This window comes from Etheostoma spectabile, chromosome 6 (genome assembly GCF_008692095.1).
Source record: "Etheostoma spectabile isolate EspeVRDwgs_2016 chromosome 6, UIUC_Espe_1.0, whole genome shotgun sequence".
Classification (NCBI taxonomy): Eukaryota; Metazoa; Chordata; class Actinopteri; order Perciformes; family Percidae; genus Etheostoma; species Etheostoma spectabile.
The window spans coordinates 10,808,481-10,823,070 of record NC_045738.1 but is presented as its reverse complement, the minus strand read 5'-3'; the positions used below and the strand labels follow the sequence as shown (position 1 = coordinate 10,823,070).

The 14,590-nt window shown below is 41.6% G+C and overlaps 1 protein-coding gene across 1 annotated transcript in view; it reads right to left on the bottom strand.

Annotated features, from left to right (window-relative positions):
• cacng7b (calcium channel, voltage-dependent, gamma subunit 7b) overlaps positions 1–14,012 on the bottom strand; it is a 14,197-nt gene extending 185 nt beyond the window's left edge. The window contains exons 1-6 of the mRNA XM_032518933.1: positions 13,748–14,012; positions 9,551–9,746; positions 9,100–9,186; positions 7,806–7,946; positions 3,655–3,800; positions 1–3,160 (exon numbers count right to left, since the gene is read on the bottom strand). The exon at positions 1–3,160 is cut by the window's left edge and continues 185 nt beyond it. Coding sequence (XP_032374824.1) covers positions 2,711–3,160; positions 3,655–3,800; positions 7,806–7,946; positions 9,100–9,186; positions 9,551–9,746 — 1,020 coding nt within the window. The 5' untranslated portion in view covers positions 13,748–14,012 and the 3' untranslated portion in view covers positions 1–2,710. The remainder of the gene's footprint in view (positions 3,161–3,654; positions 3,801–7,805; positions 7,947–9,099; positions 9,187–9,550; positions 9,747–13,747) is intronic.
• Between the last annotated feature and the right edge of the window lie 578 nt (positions 14,013–14,590).

Below are 14,590 nucleotides of genomic sequence, written 5' to 3'. Positions count from 1 at the left end.
TTTTTTCTTTACAAAGATGGTCATGTGTAAGAAGTCCAGAAGCAGAGGCAAACACAGCTACACCCTTTTATGTAATCCTGTAGAGGCAAAGAAAAAAGCTGGGGGTAGTACAGAGGAAAACACAGAGAATACACAGATGAAAAAGAAAATAAGAGGCACCGAATGACTATCAGATGGTTCTACCGATAAAAATGGAAATTAGTGATGCAAAGGGAGAATTAGAACAGCTGTCCACTGTCACAAAGGTCATGATGGGGGTTTGTAGAAGTCAGCTGTTTGGAGAGGAGAGGGGATTTTAACAGGAAGGATTAGAAAGAGAATGACTTTGAAATTCTTCAACAGCTACTGCTGAGGTGCCCTTGAGCAAGGCACTTAACCTTCTAACTGTAAAAAGCAGAGCCAACAGCAGAAGGCTGTAGTTACACTGGGCCTTACCTCAACGGGAATTTGTTCGACCGCAGGAACAAAAAGCAGGGCGGTTTTAAAGAGACATGTGCTTGCTCAACAAAACCCTTCATAAAGGTGAAAATATAATGATATTTTCATGATCTCACTTTGCATTCTCCCCGTAAATCTGTGAGATTTTCATCAAATACATCTTCTGTGGGACATCGGTGTGTTTCCCTCTCTCCAGCATCACAGTGATAATGAAAACCAGCCATTACACAATGACACAGTGGTTTAATTCTCCTTACAGAGATATATCATATCGGCATATCCATGATGTGCCTTAAAAACAAACAAAATAAACTATTCTAAATTAAAATACAACAGTTTCTGATACACAGGTCCCGCTTGTCTATTCAAGATTACTACTCTGCATCTTTGATATACTGCACAGTATTTAAGTGCAACTTGATCTGAGCATCAAAGTTCTAAAGCATCTGAAAATACATTACTTAGCACAACAACAAAAAATACAATTTAACCGTATTTGTTTCAAGTGCAAAGCAAAGTAGGCTAAAAAAAGTAGTGCTAACTCCATTTGGGACTCGAAAAGTACTCCAATACCTGAATAATCAATTAATCCATCAACAAAAATAAATCAGCGGTATTTGAATAATAGATTAATGATTTTGTAATGTTCCAAGCAAAATGTCAAACACTAGAGGATTTTGTTATGTAATGGTGGCAAAAAGCAATTTAAATAACTTCACCTTGAGCTGTGGGACATTATGTTTAGCACTTTTCAATATTTTGCAGACAATAAATAGAAGGAACAAAATGAGATACAAGAGAGTTCAAAATATATTTTCTCTACTCATCATCCTTTGGCATGATCCATGGTCACAAATCGCCACTGAAAATACTTTGTCTATGTAATATGGACCTGTGTTTCACAAACAGTGGTATTTTCCTTTGAGCAGTATAAGTGCAAATGTAACTATTACTTTCATCATGTAAGTTTTCCAGATATTTAACCAGCAGTAAAGCTTTTAACAAATACTTCTAACCAGTCTTTCATAACTCCAGTGCAACTCAATATGGCATGTCGTGTTGCTCCTGACATTCACCATAACAGCTTCAGTCCAACTCTGTGCAGCGCTATCTACTGATACAGTGCAGGTCAGTGAGGAAAGAAATGTGCATGAATAAGTAGTGACCTGGGTCTCTGATCTGACCCAGGGTCAGTGCAGAACAGTGGCCAGTAGAGGGCATCAGACCGCTGTATCAGTGTTGGATGGTTCCTCCTTCAAACCAGCATGCGCTGCATCCGCATCCAGAGGGTGTGTTGTTGGTTGTACTGCGCCTGTTGCAGTCTTCATCCAAAGCAGAATGAGGCAGACATTTTCTTGATGTGACTTGTGCCAAAGCTTCATTCATTATTTACAACAGTTATATATTAGAAGTCCTCATGTGCAATTGTATGTACAAGAAGTTTAAAAATGTGTATTTTAAACAATTATGTAAAACATAAAGTAGATTTCTCCTTCTCACATCATCTACTTCTGTCTGTATTTTTAATTTTTTTTTTTTACAAAGATTGACAACATTCACATAGGGTGTTCCCGTTTAAGAGTTACTCTATTGTTAAACTAATGCTTATGTTCATATTACTACTTTGACATTGTGCATTAAGAAACTGGATTGATGATGTAAGAAATTCAGAGAAGACAATAATATATTTTACCACATTTACCTTTCGGTATAATAGTACGTAGTCCATGTATTTTTTATGAATTACGTACGTATAAAACTATGTGCATCCCCAGTCGATGTGATCAGTGTTTTGCATTACATTTCCTAGTGCATACAAATTTCCTGCAGCACTGCAGCATCTTCATATATTACCGCAGACCCTCGCTCTCCCTGCCTCACGTTCCCTCCCCTATATCTCCTCTGTCACTCAGCCTAACCTCTAAAGTCTTTATAGGAACCCTTTTGTTGCCTCTTTCCATCATGACAAAATTACAAAATTCATCTTTTTCTTTACCACTCATCTCCTGTCTTAATTTTTGTCTGACCATCACAGTTTCTGTCAAATCTCCACAATCCTGTCCAATCCTTCCTTTCAATCTCCAACACTTCTTTGTCCTTGGTTCATATTTTTGCAAAGTTACATTTCCTTATGTTTGATCACCTCTCCTTCCACTTCATCTCACATGATCTGTGCTCCAAGCTCAGCATTTACTCTTATCCACATCTAATAGTACATTATATGTGATTATGAGGAGTCTGTCTCTCCCACTCTCCCCAATGTTCCCTCTTCCTAACAGGGGGAGGCACTCATGTGCATGTGTGTGTGATAGTGAGGGGGAGGTACAGGCGATGGAGGCATGGTCATGGGAAGACCCTGGCCTTGGGGATGTGAGGAGTGCGACCTGGTGAGGGTGTGTGTGGAGGGGTAGCCAGCAGACTGTGGAGGCATTTGGTAGCTTCCTGCGGAAGAAGACCCAGAAGGTGGGCCACCCTGACCGTGGAGACTGCTTTTGGGCGGCCCTGGGGGTGCCTGGTTGAGCTGAATGGAGATGTCGCTGGAGGCATTGGAGGTGCTGCGGCCTCGCTTTGGTGGAGGCCAGGAAGATTCTGGGTGGAGGAACTGGCCGCTGTAGTCGCTGCCCTCGGACAGGCGGGGGCGGTAGAGTGCAGGGTGGGGTCGGAACATCTCTTCCTCTGCGTAGCGCTTCATAAAGAGATAGACTGACATCACCCCGGCCCCCTGAGACAGTGGGTGAGAAGAAGAAGCAGGAAATGATGAGGTGTTGATAAGATGAAACAGGGATAGACACAAAACAGTTAAAAGAAATAGTAACAAGGGATGGCTGGGGGAATTAGATTAAAAGGGACTAACTGGCAAGAAGTGTTAAATGGAATGTACAAAGTAGAGAGGTGAATTTATGAGCTTTTGATTCAGAGAGATGAGGGTATGCTTCAAGTTCTTTCAAGCAAACGAAACAAAAGAAGGAGGCAAGAATGTGGAAAACAGGGTAAAAAGGAAAGGAGGGAGGAGATGAGTGTCCACTGCATCACATTAAGAGCAGTACTGCTGATGATGGGAAAGAGACAGGATGGGAAGAAAGAGCAGGGGGGGAGGTGGGAAGATGAGCAGAAGATTCACATGAAACCTCATCACGCATGACATGAACATACACACACGCAAGCATGCACGCACACCCACACACACACACACACACACATAGAGCTCCGATTTACCTCTTTGAGTAAGAAGGAAGAGGCAGCGAAGGCGAAGGACCAGCCATAGTGGTAGTTGAAGAACTGCTCGGGCTCCCTGGGCCGATTCATCACCTCATCATTAATACTGGAGATGTAGAGCACCAAGCCCACCACCAGACTGAGGCCTGCACACAGAACATTAACAATGACAGTGACAACAAGGAGGTCATTTTATGGCAATCCAGACAGCTGCCTCAGTAGGGACCTGGAGGGTTGTAAGAGAGAGAGAGAGAGAGAGAGGAGAGAGAGAGAGAGAGAGAGAGAGAGAGAGAGAGATGGGATGTGGCGTGACCACACCAACCACACCAAGGGTTAGGGTTTCATTTATTATAATCATGTGTAGGTGTCTCGGGAAGAGGAGCCAAGCAGGAGTGGAGGAGACCCTTTATTTAAAGTTTTATGTTCCCGCTGTCGTCCGCCCGGTGGTCCTTTGGCCCTGCTTAAGGGTTGGGTTAGGTTTAGGGTTAGGTTAGGGTAGAACGAAGTGCCCTGGACGGGAGCTGCGAGGGGAACGGGCACAAGGGGACCCACCGGTGTGAGGTAAACAATTAAAATCTCCTTAGGGTAGGGTAGGGGTTAGGGGTTAGGGTTAGGGGTTAGGGTTAGGGTTGGGGGGGTTAGGGTTAGGGTTGGGGGGGTTTTTTTTGGGTTTTGGGGGGGTTGGGGTTTGGGGTTTTGGGGGTTGGGGTTTGGGGTTTGGGGGGTTGGGGGGTGGGGGGTTGGGGTTTGGGGTTAGGGTTTTGGGGGTTTTGGGGTTTGGGTTTTGGGGGGGTTAGGGTTGGGGGGGGGTTAGGGTTGGGTGTTAGGTTGGGTTCTTTTGGGGTTTTGGGGTTAGATTTGGGTTGGTTGCGTAGGTTTAGGGTGGGGGGTTTGGGGTTTTGGGTTTAGGTTGATTGGGTTTTGGGTTGGGGGGGGTTGGGGTTGGGGTTAGGGGTTGGGGTTTGGGGGGGTTTTGGGTTGGGGTTGGGGGGGTTTGGGGTTTGGGGTGTTGGGGGTTAGGGTCGCATTGGGGTTTGGGGGTTGGGGTTGGGTTAGGGTTCTTTAGGGTTGGGGTTTTGGGGGGTGGGTGGGTTTGTTAAAGTAGGGTTGGGGTTGGGGGGGTTTGGGGGTTTAGGGGGGTTAGGGTTAGGGTTGGGGGTTAGATTTAGGGTTAGGGGTTGGGGGTTGGGTTGGGGTTTAGGGTTGGGTTGGGTTTTGGGGGGGTTGGGTTTAGGGTAAAACGAGGCCCTGGATGGGCGCTGCGGGGGGGCACGGGCAAAAGGGGCCCCCCGGGTGTGATTAAACACTTAAAAAACTCCTTAAAGCCCGGGTTTGGGTTCTAAAAAATTTTTTAAAAGAAGGCACTTTCTCAGAAGGCCCAAAAAGGACCACAGGAAGGAAGCAGGCGGAAAAAAAACTTTAAAAAAAAAGGTCTCTCCACCTGCGCCCTCCCCCCTCTAAATAAAAAAAATTACAAAAATTTAAAATTTAAAACCTGTAAATAAAAAAAAGGAAGGGGGGGGAAAAAAAAAAAAGAAAGAAAAAAATAAAATAAAAAAATAATAAAGTGTGTTAAAATAAACCCGGGGTGTCCTGTCTAAAAGAAATACAATTAAAATATATTAAAATATTTTTTGACATAACCACAATTAAAAGTACTAAAATACTGTTTGAATTACTTGCCCCTAAGGCTAAAAAGTACACATACCATTAAAATTAGTAAATAAGTGCTTTAAAAAGTGCTTATAAAGATAAAAAGTGCCATGCAATAATAAATAAATAAATAAATAATAATAAAGCATTTAAAATACATCATAGGATAAAATCACACTGTTAGAAGCATGCATAAAACCGATGGTATGTGTATCATCATGTTAAAATCCCGAGGCAAGCAATTCATGTTGCAAAACAAGATAATAAATATTAATAATATCATTAAAATATAACATATAAAAACCAGAGAATGAAAATCATAAAGGACCACCAAGGCATCTTCAAATAGCTTTATTTAAAAGAGTGAACATGTAAAAGTCTGTCTATATTTAGGTCGGAACCCCCTGCAGGCAGGGTTAGGGTTAGAATAGATGATATATTGCAGAATGTTACAAAATCCTGGATGATTGCAGGATAAAATTTGGAAATGTCTGCGAGCATTTTGCATGAACATTTGGTCAAAAAAACGTCATTATAACATGTTGTCATGATGGGGATTAACATTCAGGTGGCATACTATATTCTTAAAACATGTTTAATTAGTACCATATTAATGTAATTTCTAGGAGACAGGGCTGCCTGCAGAGCAACATTTAAACTAAACAATGGTCTTTCATTTACTTATCCCGAGAGACAAAGTACTTTAATTGAATTGTCATATTGTAATGTCAGAGTCTATTCACCGACTGAGCTTGTACATTTATAACATGGTTGTTCCTGATAATTACAATAAAGTTATGTTTCAAAAAAGAGAGAGTTAAACATTGAAAAGAGGTAAAAATGTGAAAGAGGCTTGACACAGTTTTTACATGCTACATGTGTAAACTTCAGTGTGTTACCGGACTTATCGAGCACAATCATCATAAATAAAATCAGACTGGGCTTTACAATAACCCTTTTCACCTAGAAGCAACACATACAAAATTAAAAACCCTTCTTCAAGGATTACTCACATGCTCTCCACTCTGCTTCAGAAATGTTAAATGCATGAGATTCAACATATGGCCAACATCAAAGAATCAATATTCAAAGAAAGCTGCATGCTATAAGCAGCAAATATGAGTATTTTTAGCTTTCGCTGCAAAATTCAAATGTACATGTCATGCAGTAATGTCCTTTGCTATAAACAGTTAAAAGGTTGTGTTGTCGATTTAAAATAGAAAAGCACAGCAAATGCAGAAACCATGCTGCTGTCAATCCCGCTGTGAAAGTACATCTTTATCTAAATAAGTAACACCAAAAAAAATTTAGGTAACACACATGAGCAGATCGGGTAAAAGAAAGTGTGTGCAAGTGTGTGAGACAAAAGGAAGAAGAAATAGAGGTACATTTTTTGTCTACAAGTACACATGCATATGCAAGATGTCTGTGGGGTTATGAGAGCAATTAAACCATACTTGAACAGCTGTGGCTCCATGCTCGGAATTCAGTGATTTTAACCAGAACACGACCGACCTAAAATACAATATTTACCAGACCGCCTTGTCATTGATGCCAGCAGAGGAGGCTCATATCACACAGTATATCACAAACACCACCACATCCACTGTGACTCAGATACTGAACGAATTTAATCTGAATGAAACAGTGAGTAGGAAATGAGAAACAGAAAAGCAAAGAAAACTGAGAGGCTGGGTGAACAAGAGAACGAGGGAGGCTGAGGGGGGGAGGGATGAGTAGGGAAGGCAGGAGGAAGGCAGTGTTTAGAGAGAGGGGCTTAGTGCAGCAGAATATCTAACCGCTGAAAAGCATTTCGATACACTTGATCCTTATTGTCACCTTATTAGCAAAACACCTCATGAGGTGAAACACTGCAACACTTCCAGCACAGGCAATAAACATTACATTACCCATGTTACATAACACCTATTATTTTGCCACATTCTTTATCAAGTACCCGTCATGGCAAAGTTAGTAGCAACCGTGGTGGCCCCTGTTTGATGCTCCTCTCTGCAGCGCTGCTTCCTTCTCAAAGATGTCAAGTGAAACAGCCTTCAGAGAACATGAGCTCATATTTGGCTCCTGACAGTCTTTACACCACACACAAAGGACAAGAAGTAGGAGCATTACAGCCACCTGATGTTCAAGAAGGTTAACTACACTAATGCAGAAGCTGAAAGACATACTCATGATAATGTGGGAATTTTGCATGTATTTTCAGAAGTTTCACAATCCCTAGACGTAGCTGCAAATTCCTAATTTCTCCAATAAAGCCTGTTTAGTTTCAAAGTAACGCAAGTCAGAAGAACAGGAAACTCTCCCCTCTACAGTCATTAATACGAATCTATTCACCTTTTCTGATGACATACCTGCATCATGCACTAAAAATAGAGCCGTGATGGAGTGTTTCCATGTGTGACCACAGGACACACCAGGCTGCTGTAATCAATCACAGAGCGACGGTGTGGTGACAGCGGGACATGAGTTATAGCTCTCACCTGAGAGGATGAAGAAGATGCCAGAAACAAAGGCGAGGATGGTGCGCTGAGGTCGGATGTGTCCGATGTTACTGATGACGAAGGCCGTGAAAACGAAGAGCAGTGACACCATCGGGAAGGGCGTGGCCGTCCGCACCATCTCTATAGGGAGGAGAGGTCACTGTGTTAAGCAAAGCTGATGTAATGTGTCCATAAACTCCAGGGAAAGGTGAATGATATTGTCTCTGAAGAAAATTGAAAAGTTTAAAAAAAAAAAGCATTAGTTAATACAATCAGAGGCAGTAAAACTTAGAATATAGAGTATACTATGTGGAGATGCCGTGAGCTTCATCACTAAAACAGGGAGGTGGGAAACAGTTTTCCTATTTTACAAAGGTCGTCTACTTACAGACATATTTCTAACCAGATTCACTGTAGGATTCACTGTATGAGTTATTATTCAAAACTTTGCAAGGAAGTTACAACAAAACACAGCGACATGGTTGTAAACCTATAAGATTACAGAGAAACATCACAGAATTTCATCTTTTCATTTATTATTTTATCAAAATGCTCTTTGAATATTTATTCCATTCTAAAGCCACAATTAAAAAAAATGAACAAATGACAACTTTTGCTATTAAAATGTTAACTTTTAGGATTTATTTTCTAACAGTGGAATCCATTTGGAAATATTGACTGAGAATTTTAAGATAGCAAAACTCTTTCTTGTTTTCTGGATGAAATAATAATAACTTTTAAAATGTTCCTGTTCTATTTCAAATTAGGTTTATATTGACTTTTTTGTAAATCTCTTAAAACCACATATTTGTTCATGTGGAGGATCTGGTTTCTAAATCACTTTAATGTTCCTCTAATTACTGTCAGAGAACAAGTGGTATTACAAAGGACTGCAACTAACTATTACTTTCACAAATTAATCTGTTGATTATCATCTTCATCAATCAGAAATCAGTGTCCAAATGTCTGTCACCGTTTCCTAGAGTCATAGGGGATGCCTTCGAATTTCTTATTTTGTCCAGCCAACAGCCAAAACCCCAGAGATATTTAGATTACAGTGATATAAAGCAGCACATCCTCACAGTTGAGAAGCTGCAGCTAAAGAGTTTGAGGTGTTTTTCTATTATTGATTGTCAAAATAGTAATATTATCATCTGTTGTCTTACTAATGGTTGCAGTTCCAAAATGATGTTCAAATTTCAGTACCCACGATTAATCAGCAGGGGGACTCTGCAGTTCCTTTCATACAGCAGATTATGTGTAATGTCACTGGGCTGTTGTATGTTTAACTTACTGAGGATATTTGCAGTGTTTTCAGTGGTGATCTCAATATCAGGTTCAGTGAAGTACTCAGACGCAACACATCTCCCGTTCTCTGCTCCTGAGAGGAAACACACACACACAAAAAGGAAAATGTTGGGGTGTGCTTCTAGGATCAAAGTCAGTGATGCATGAGGAAACAACACAAAACCACAAAAAAGCATGTGGGTCTCTTCAGTCCTGCTCACAGGTAATGTGACAGCTATGATTCTGGAGGCCAGAAGCTCGCTTTCTCTCTTTTCTCCCCTCACTGCTCTCTCGCTCGGCTGCTTTTTTACAGTTTGTCTGTAGCTGTGATGATGTGGACATATGCACACACTCGTAGCGACATTGTTTGGATTGTGTGTGTGTGCACACCTATCTGACTTCTACAGTCATTCTTTTATTTTTAAATGTGAATCTTCAAACATGTTGTATCTTCTTACCGGCCACAAAGCAAACTCTCCAGAGCCCTGAATGTAGCGCCATCTTCACCTCCATGCTCTGGTTCTGCTGCAGGATGATGCCCTCCACCATGATCAACCAGTAGTCTGTGGACACAGCCACCCCCACCAGCAGCAGCCCGCAGGCGCCGAACACTGTGGACAGGATGGTCAACGCACGGCTACTGCACGAACTCATCTGGAGGGACGAACGAAGGAGGAAAGGGTGTTAGAGAGGAGAAGGAATGACACGTCACAACTGTGGAGACACAAATGTAGGTACATTTGGACAGGGTCATAAAGGGAGGTCATGAGGAATGGGGGGAAACACCAAATGTGACGTGATCACATGCAAACAGCTGTTGGCTATCTTTCTGTCTCCTCTTGTTATTCCTAAATGAATAATGAATTAGTGACACAGCCGGTGGCAACCAATCCTGATAAAGGTTAGTGAGATGTTAATGCAACAGAGGCAAGGACTAAAAGATAGATAGTAGAAACACACACACACACACACACACACACACACACACACACACACACACACAGATCGGGAGAGGTTCTGCGTGACTCACACATATTCTTTCTGTGACTTAGTTCCAGTTGATGGGGAAAGACTTCACTGCAAATCCTTTGAGCATGCTGTCTGCATGCATTTGTGAGTTTCTGTGCGTGTGTGTGTGTGTGTGTGTGTGTGTGTGTGTGATTTTTCAGTCACTAGTCTTTGCTTAATTTGGAACGCTGTTTAATAACATCAGCTTAAAAAATAATGGAGAACAAATGGATGTGGAAAACCCAAAGCGGGGTGGTGTTTACTGTAAACACCCTCATTTTGCTCAGTTATTAAGCACATTGCGCGTTACAATGGGAAGATCCTTACTGTAGTGCAGCTGATGTCATCTTCCTTTTTAAGAGCTTAGCTTCACTCTTGTTTGATCATTTTCGGACATGTTTGGATTTCTCTTTTGTTCGAAATTTACAGATTTTATTCCATGTACGGTAGACACATTAGATCTTTTTCAATTTATCCAAGTTTATACGTGGTGGTCATTGTATTAGGCACTAACAGTTGGGTTTCTGTAAATAACACAGAATATGGACCAGACCTGTTCTTTTATGAAAATTACAGTGAGATAACTGTTGTTGTGATTTGACGTTATATAAATAAAAATGGATTGAAAATTGAATTATTAGCTATACTATGGGACCACCTTTAGTTTTTTCAGCAGGAGCTTGGCCCATGGTAGTGGCATCTCTCAGGGCCTGCATGTATGCTGTGAGTATCACATTGCATCTGACAGGCTGTGCAGGCCATTAAAGTACACTTAAGTGACTGTGAATGAAAGGTATAAACAAACACTGATACTCAATTCTCAGCGATTCAAAACTGCAACAGTGGCCCAGTGTGTACCAAGAAAACTTCTCCGACATTATTACACGTTACTGTTTGCAGCCTGAACTGTGTACAAGAGTCAGATGGAGCTTTTCCACCAAATATCTGACCGTTACTGTTGCAGAATAATTGATATTAGTTCTAACAGAAAATGTTTTTCCTCCCCTGTTGTCCAGTACGTAACTTCTCAGGCTTTGGCCTCTTGTTCTTACAGTAACTAACAGGAGTGAAATCAGACACGTTCTTCTGCTGGTGTATCACAGCTGCTGCTTCAATGTTTGAGAAGATGTGTTTGAGCTTTTCCTCCACATTTCACTGTTGTGCTGAGCTGTTATTTTGATACTTGTGCCTGGCTGTTTGACTGTCATCAATAAAAATGTTCACAGTGCATCAGCTAACCAGATTCCTTTTTCCAGTTTCTTGTCATTTTCTGTAAATTCTCACCTGTATATTATTGAATACATAACATTTAGTGTAACGGACACTGGACTGCTGTTCCTTGTCACTGTCTTGTGGAGTGAACCATTTGCATTGAAAATGTGTGGTAAAATGGGCCATACACTGACCATTTATCAGGCCCTTAAGAGGGCTTTGAGGATGGAAAATGAATGCCAAATTAATGACTTAAACATGAGAACCACCTTATTCTTCTCCAGGTCTTTTTTTGTAAGACAAGTCTTTGAGTCTTTAAAGAACACAGTTATAATAGATACAACCAGTCTGCAGGGGAATGAACTCTTAAAGATTAAGCTTGGCCTCATCTTATCTGGACAGCTATTGTGCAAGACGTAACCATTGTAGAAGTTGTTTCAGTTTCTATGCAGCCCTGAGGATAAATAGAGCTTCTTTTGTGAGCAAGGGTATGTGTAACAGAGCTAGCTGGTAGTTAAGGGTATGCAAACCAGAAAAGGTTTTGGCTTGTCAAGGCTGAAAGAAGTACATGAAGCACTGGGCGAGTTACCACTACGGGGGAAAAATATGACCAACCACTAACATTCCCACAAACAAGACAGATTAAGGATGGAAAATCAGGGCGATCAAAAGACAAAGGTACAAGATTTACAGACGGCAGGATACATCCATCTGGGAAACAAGGGCACAAAGAAAGATGTGTATGAATCCTAAGTTTCACACCAAGGTTTCTTTAACTTTTCTTCTTTAGTCAGTGGTTGTGAATCATATAGCAGGCCTAGAAGTGGCCACTGCTGCTGCTGACACTTGGAACTGGTGGACAAGAGTTTGAGCCAGTGGGATTGAAAGAGTTTGAGGTAGTCTCCGTAAAATCAAAAAACAACTCACTGAAATGAAATGAAATAACCAAAGGCACATAGGGGGGAGATATAAAGATGAACAGAAAATAGTGAACAATCACACCGTCCAAGAGTTGGAGGGTGTGCCAAAGTGGTCATGAATGAGTGAGAATCAGTTGGAGTTACAACCCAGCAGACAAGAGTAGGCCTGAGTGGCTCTTCCAGACTTGTTCAGCACCACGGACAGCACCCTCATCTCACTCATATAGACTCCCCCGTCACATTGAAAACATGTGAAATACATCCTGCTGGGTCATAACGGATTTGGACACAAACGAGAGGAACAGATTCAACTCTTCGCCGCCCATATGTTGTGTTCACATCATCCCTCCCAAAAACAACAACGTTAAAGAGCTGTTGCAGTTTGGGAGAAGAAGCCATTGTAGACTTGAGATTGAGATTCAGCAGGAGTAAAAAAAAAAATTGTGATAACAATCCCATTTTAGCACTCCGAGACAGGCCCCTCAGCTCCCTCACCTAGAAAGTAATGAGCCAATTGAATTGGTTAGATAGGTGCCACAAGGGGGACAACAGGTTTAATTCTCTCTAATCTGTCACAATCAGACTGACATCACCTCTAAGCCTTGCAGGCAAGAAAGACACCAAGAGAAAGAGGGAGTGATGGGTGAGAGGAGACGATTGGGAGATGTGCTAAAGAAAAGAAAGCAGCAGCAGAGAGGAGAAATAGGAGGATGAAACTATGTTTAGAGAGTATTTAAGGCATGGACAGCACGAGTACATGTAGCAGATATAGGTTAACACAGGGAAAGACCTTGGCCCAAAAAATGGAAGGAGTACCCAACAAGGACGCGCAAGACGGGGATGCGACTACACCTGTGCTAAACTACCACCTTGACTGTGCAGCGTCTCAAAAAATAGCCCAAGAGCAGGATGGAATCACCCAGTGGAAAATAAAAATGACTTCATAAGGACTAAATGTAGATATCGTGACTCAATGGGTAGGTTTACTCATGATTTCTCAGAGCATTTCAGCTGCGCAGCCACACTCTGGTGAAACTCGCACCATTTTCACAGAGCCGAGCAGGATAATTAAACATCCTATTTTCTGTAAACTACATGTAGGTTACGTAAAGCGGGATCTGTATCCTGGTAAAGGGTTGACTGAAGAAGTGATGTGCGCAAATGATTGTTTAGAAACACTCCTCTACGGTCACACACACTCACACGCGGAGTTTGGAGATGATAAACACAGAGCAGGGAACATGTGAGCGACTCACACACAAAATTGGGATGAAATGGGGAGGGGGGAAATGAAGAGCAGCTGAACGACTCGGCTTCCAGGTAACATTAAACTGTGGCTGTCTTTACGCTAACACGACATGAGGACACGTTACAAATGCTGCGCTTTTCACAGCTGTCTTCACACACTAAAAACACATACATTTTTAATGACTGAGTCAGGCTGAAAAGGTGTCATCGTCACCATTACTGCCAAGAAATTGTAGTTATTTAAAAGGAGAACATTAAATTACTCACCCTGCCACGAGAGTCGTGCGCACACGTCAGTAGCCAAGAAACCTCACACCAGGGAGGCTTGGTGGATTTTTGGTGTCTCTTCTTTCTCTCGCTTCTCTGTGTTTTCCCTTATGCCCCCTTACCCTTTCTCTAAATCCCTCACTCTCTTTTTCTCTCAATCTGTCCCAGGCACTGCGGTGGATTGGTCCAGCGAGCTACTTTGGCTACAACAGAGACATAGCAGGAGCAGGAGGGAAAGAAGTGTTGGAGAGAGAGAGCGAGAGGGTGAGATAGTGAGTGAGTGAGCGCGCGCGCGCACGAGAGAGAGAGGGAGGGAGAGATGGAGGGAGAGAGAGAGAGAGAGAGAGAGAGAGAGAGAGGGAGGCAGGGAGTCATGTTAAACTATTATTTCTCTTCTTATCGTTTATCATATTTAAATTATAATATACAGGCCTAATGTAGTTGTCCGATGTTGCATAATGTAGTGTATGTTGTATATAGTGTTATGTAGCTATGTGCAAACATTTCTTTACACTTGTTTTATTGGTACATTTTTACATTCTCATTATTGTGTCAGTTTACGTCCACATTTATACATGTTGTATTATTTTCAGCATGTCAGTCATCTGTCTCACACACATTGTACTAATGCTGCAATGAAGCAAAATAAAATTTCACTTAAATTTAAACTTAAACTTAAATCCAATTTACAGCATTAAACATCAAATAGGCTATAAGTAGAAAACATGTAGATCACATGTCCTTTTAGTAGCTGCAGTTCATTCAAGAGCTTCACTTTCATTTAAACCCACATTTTGAGTGGAGATGAATACCAGTTAATCTGCACAGGCAGTATACTCTGTC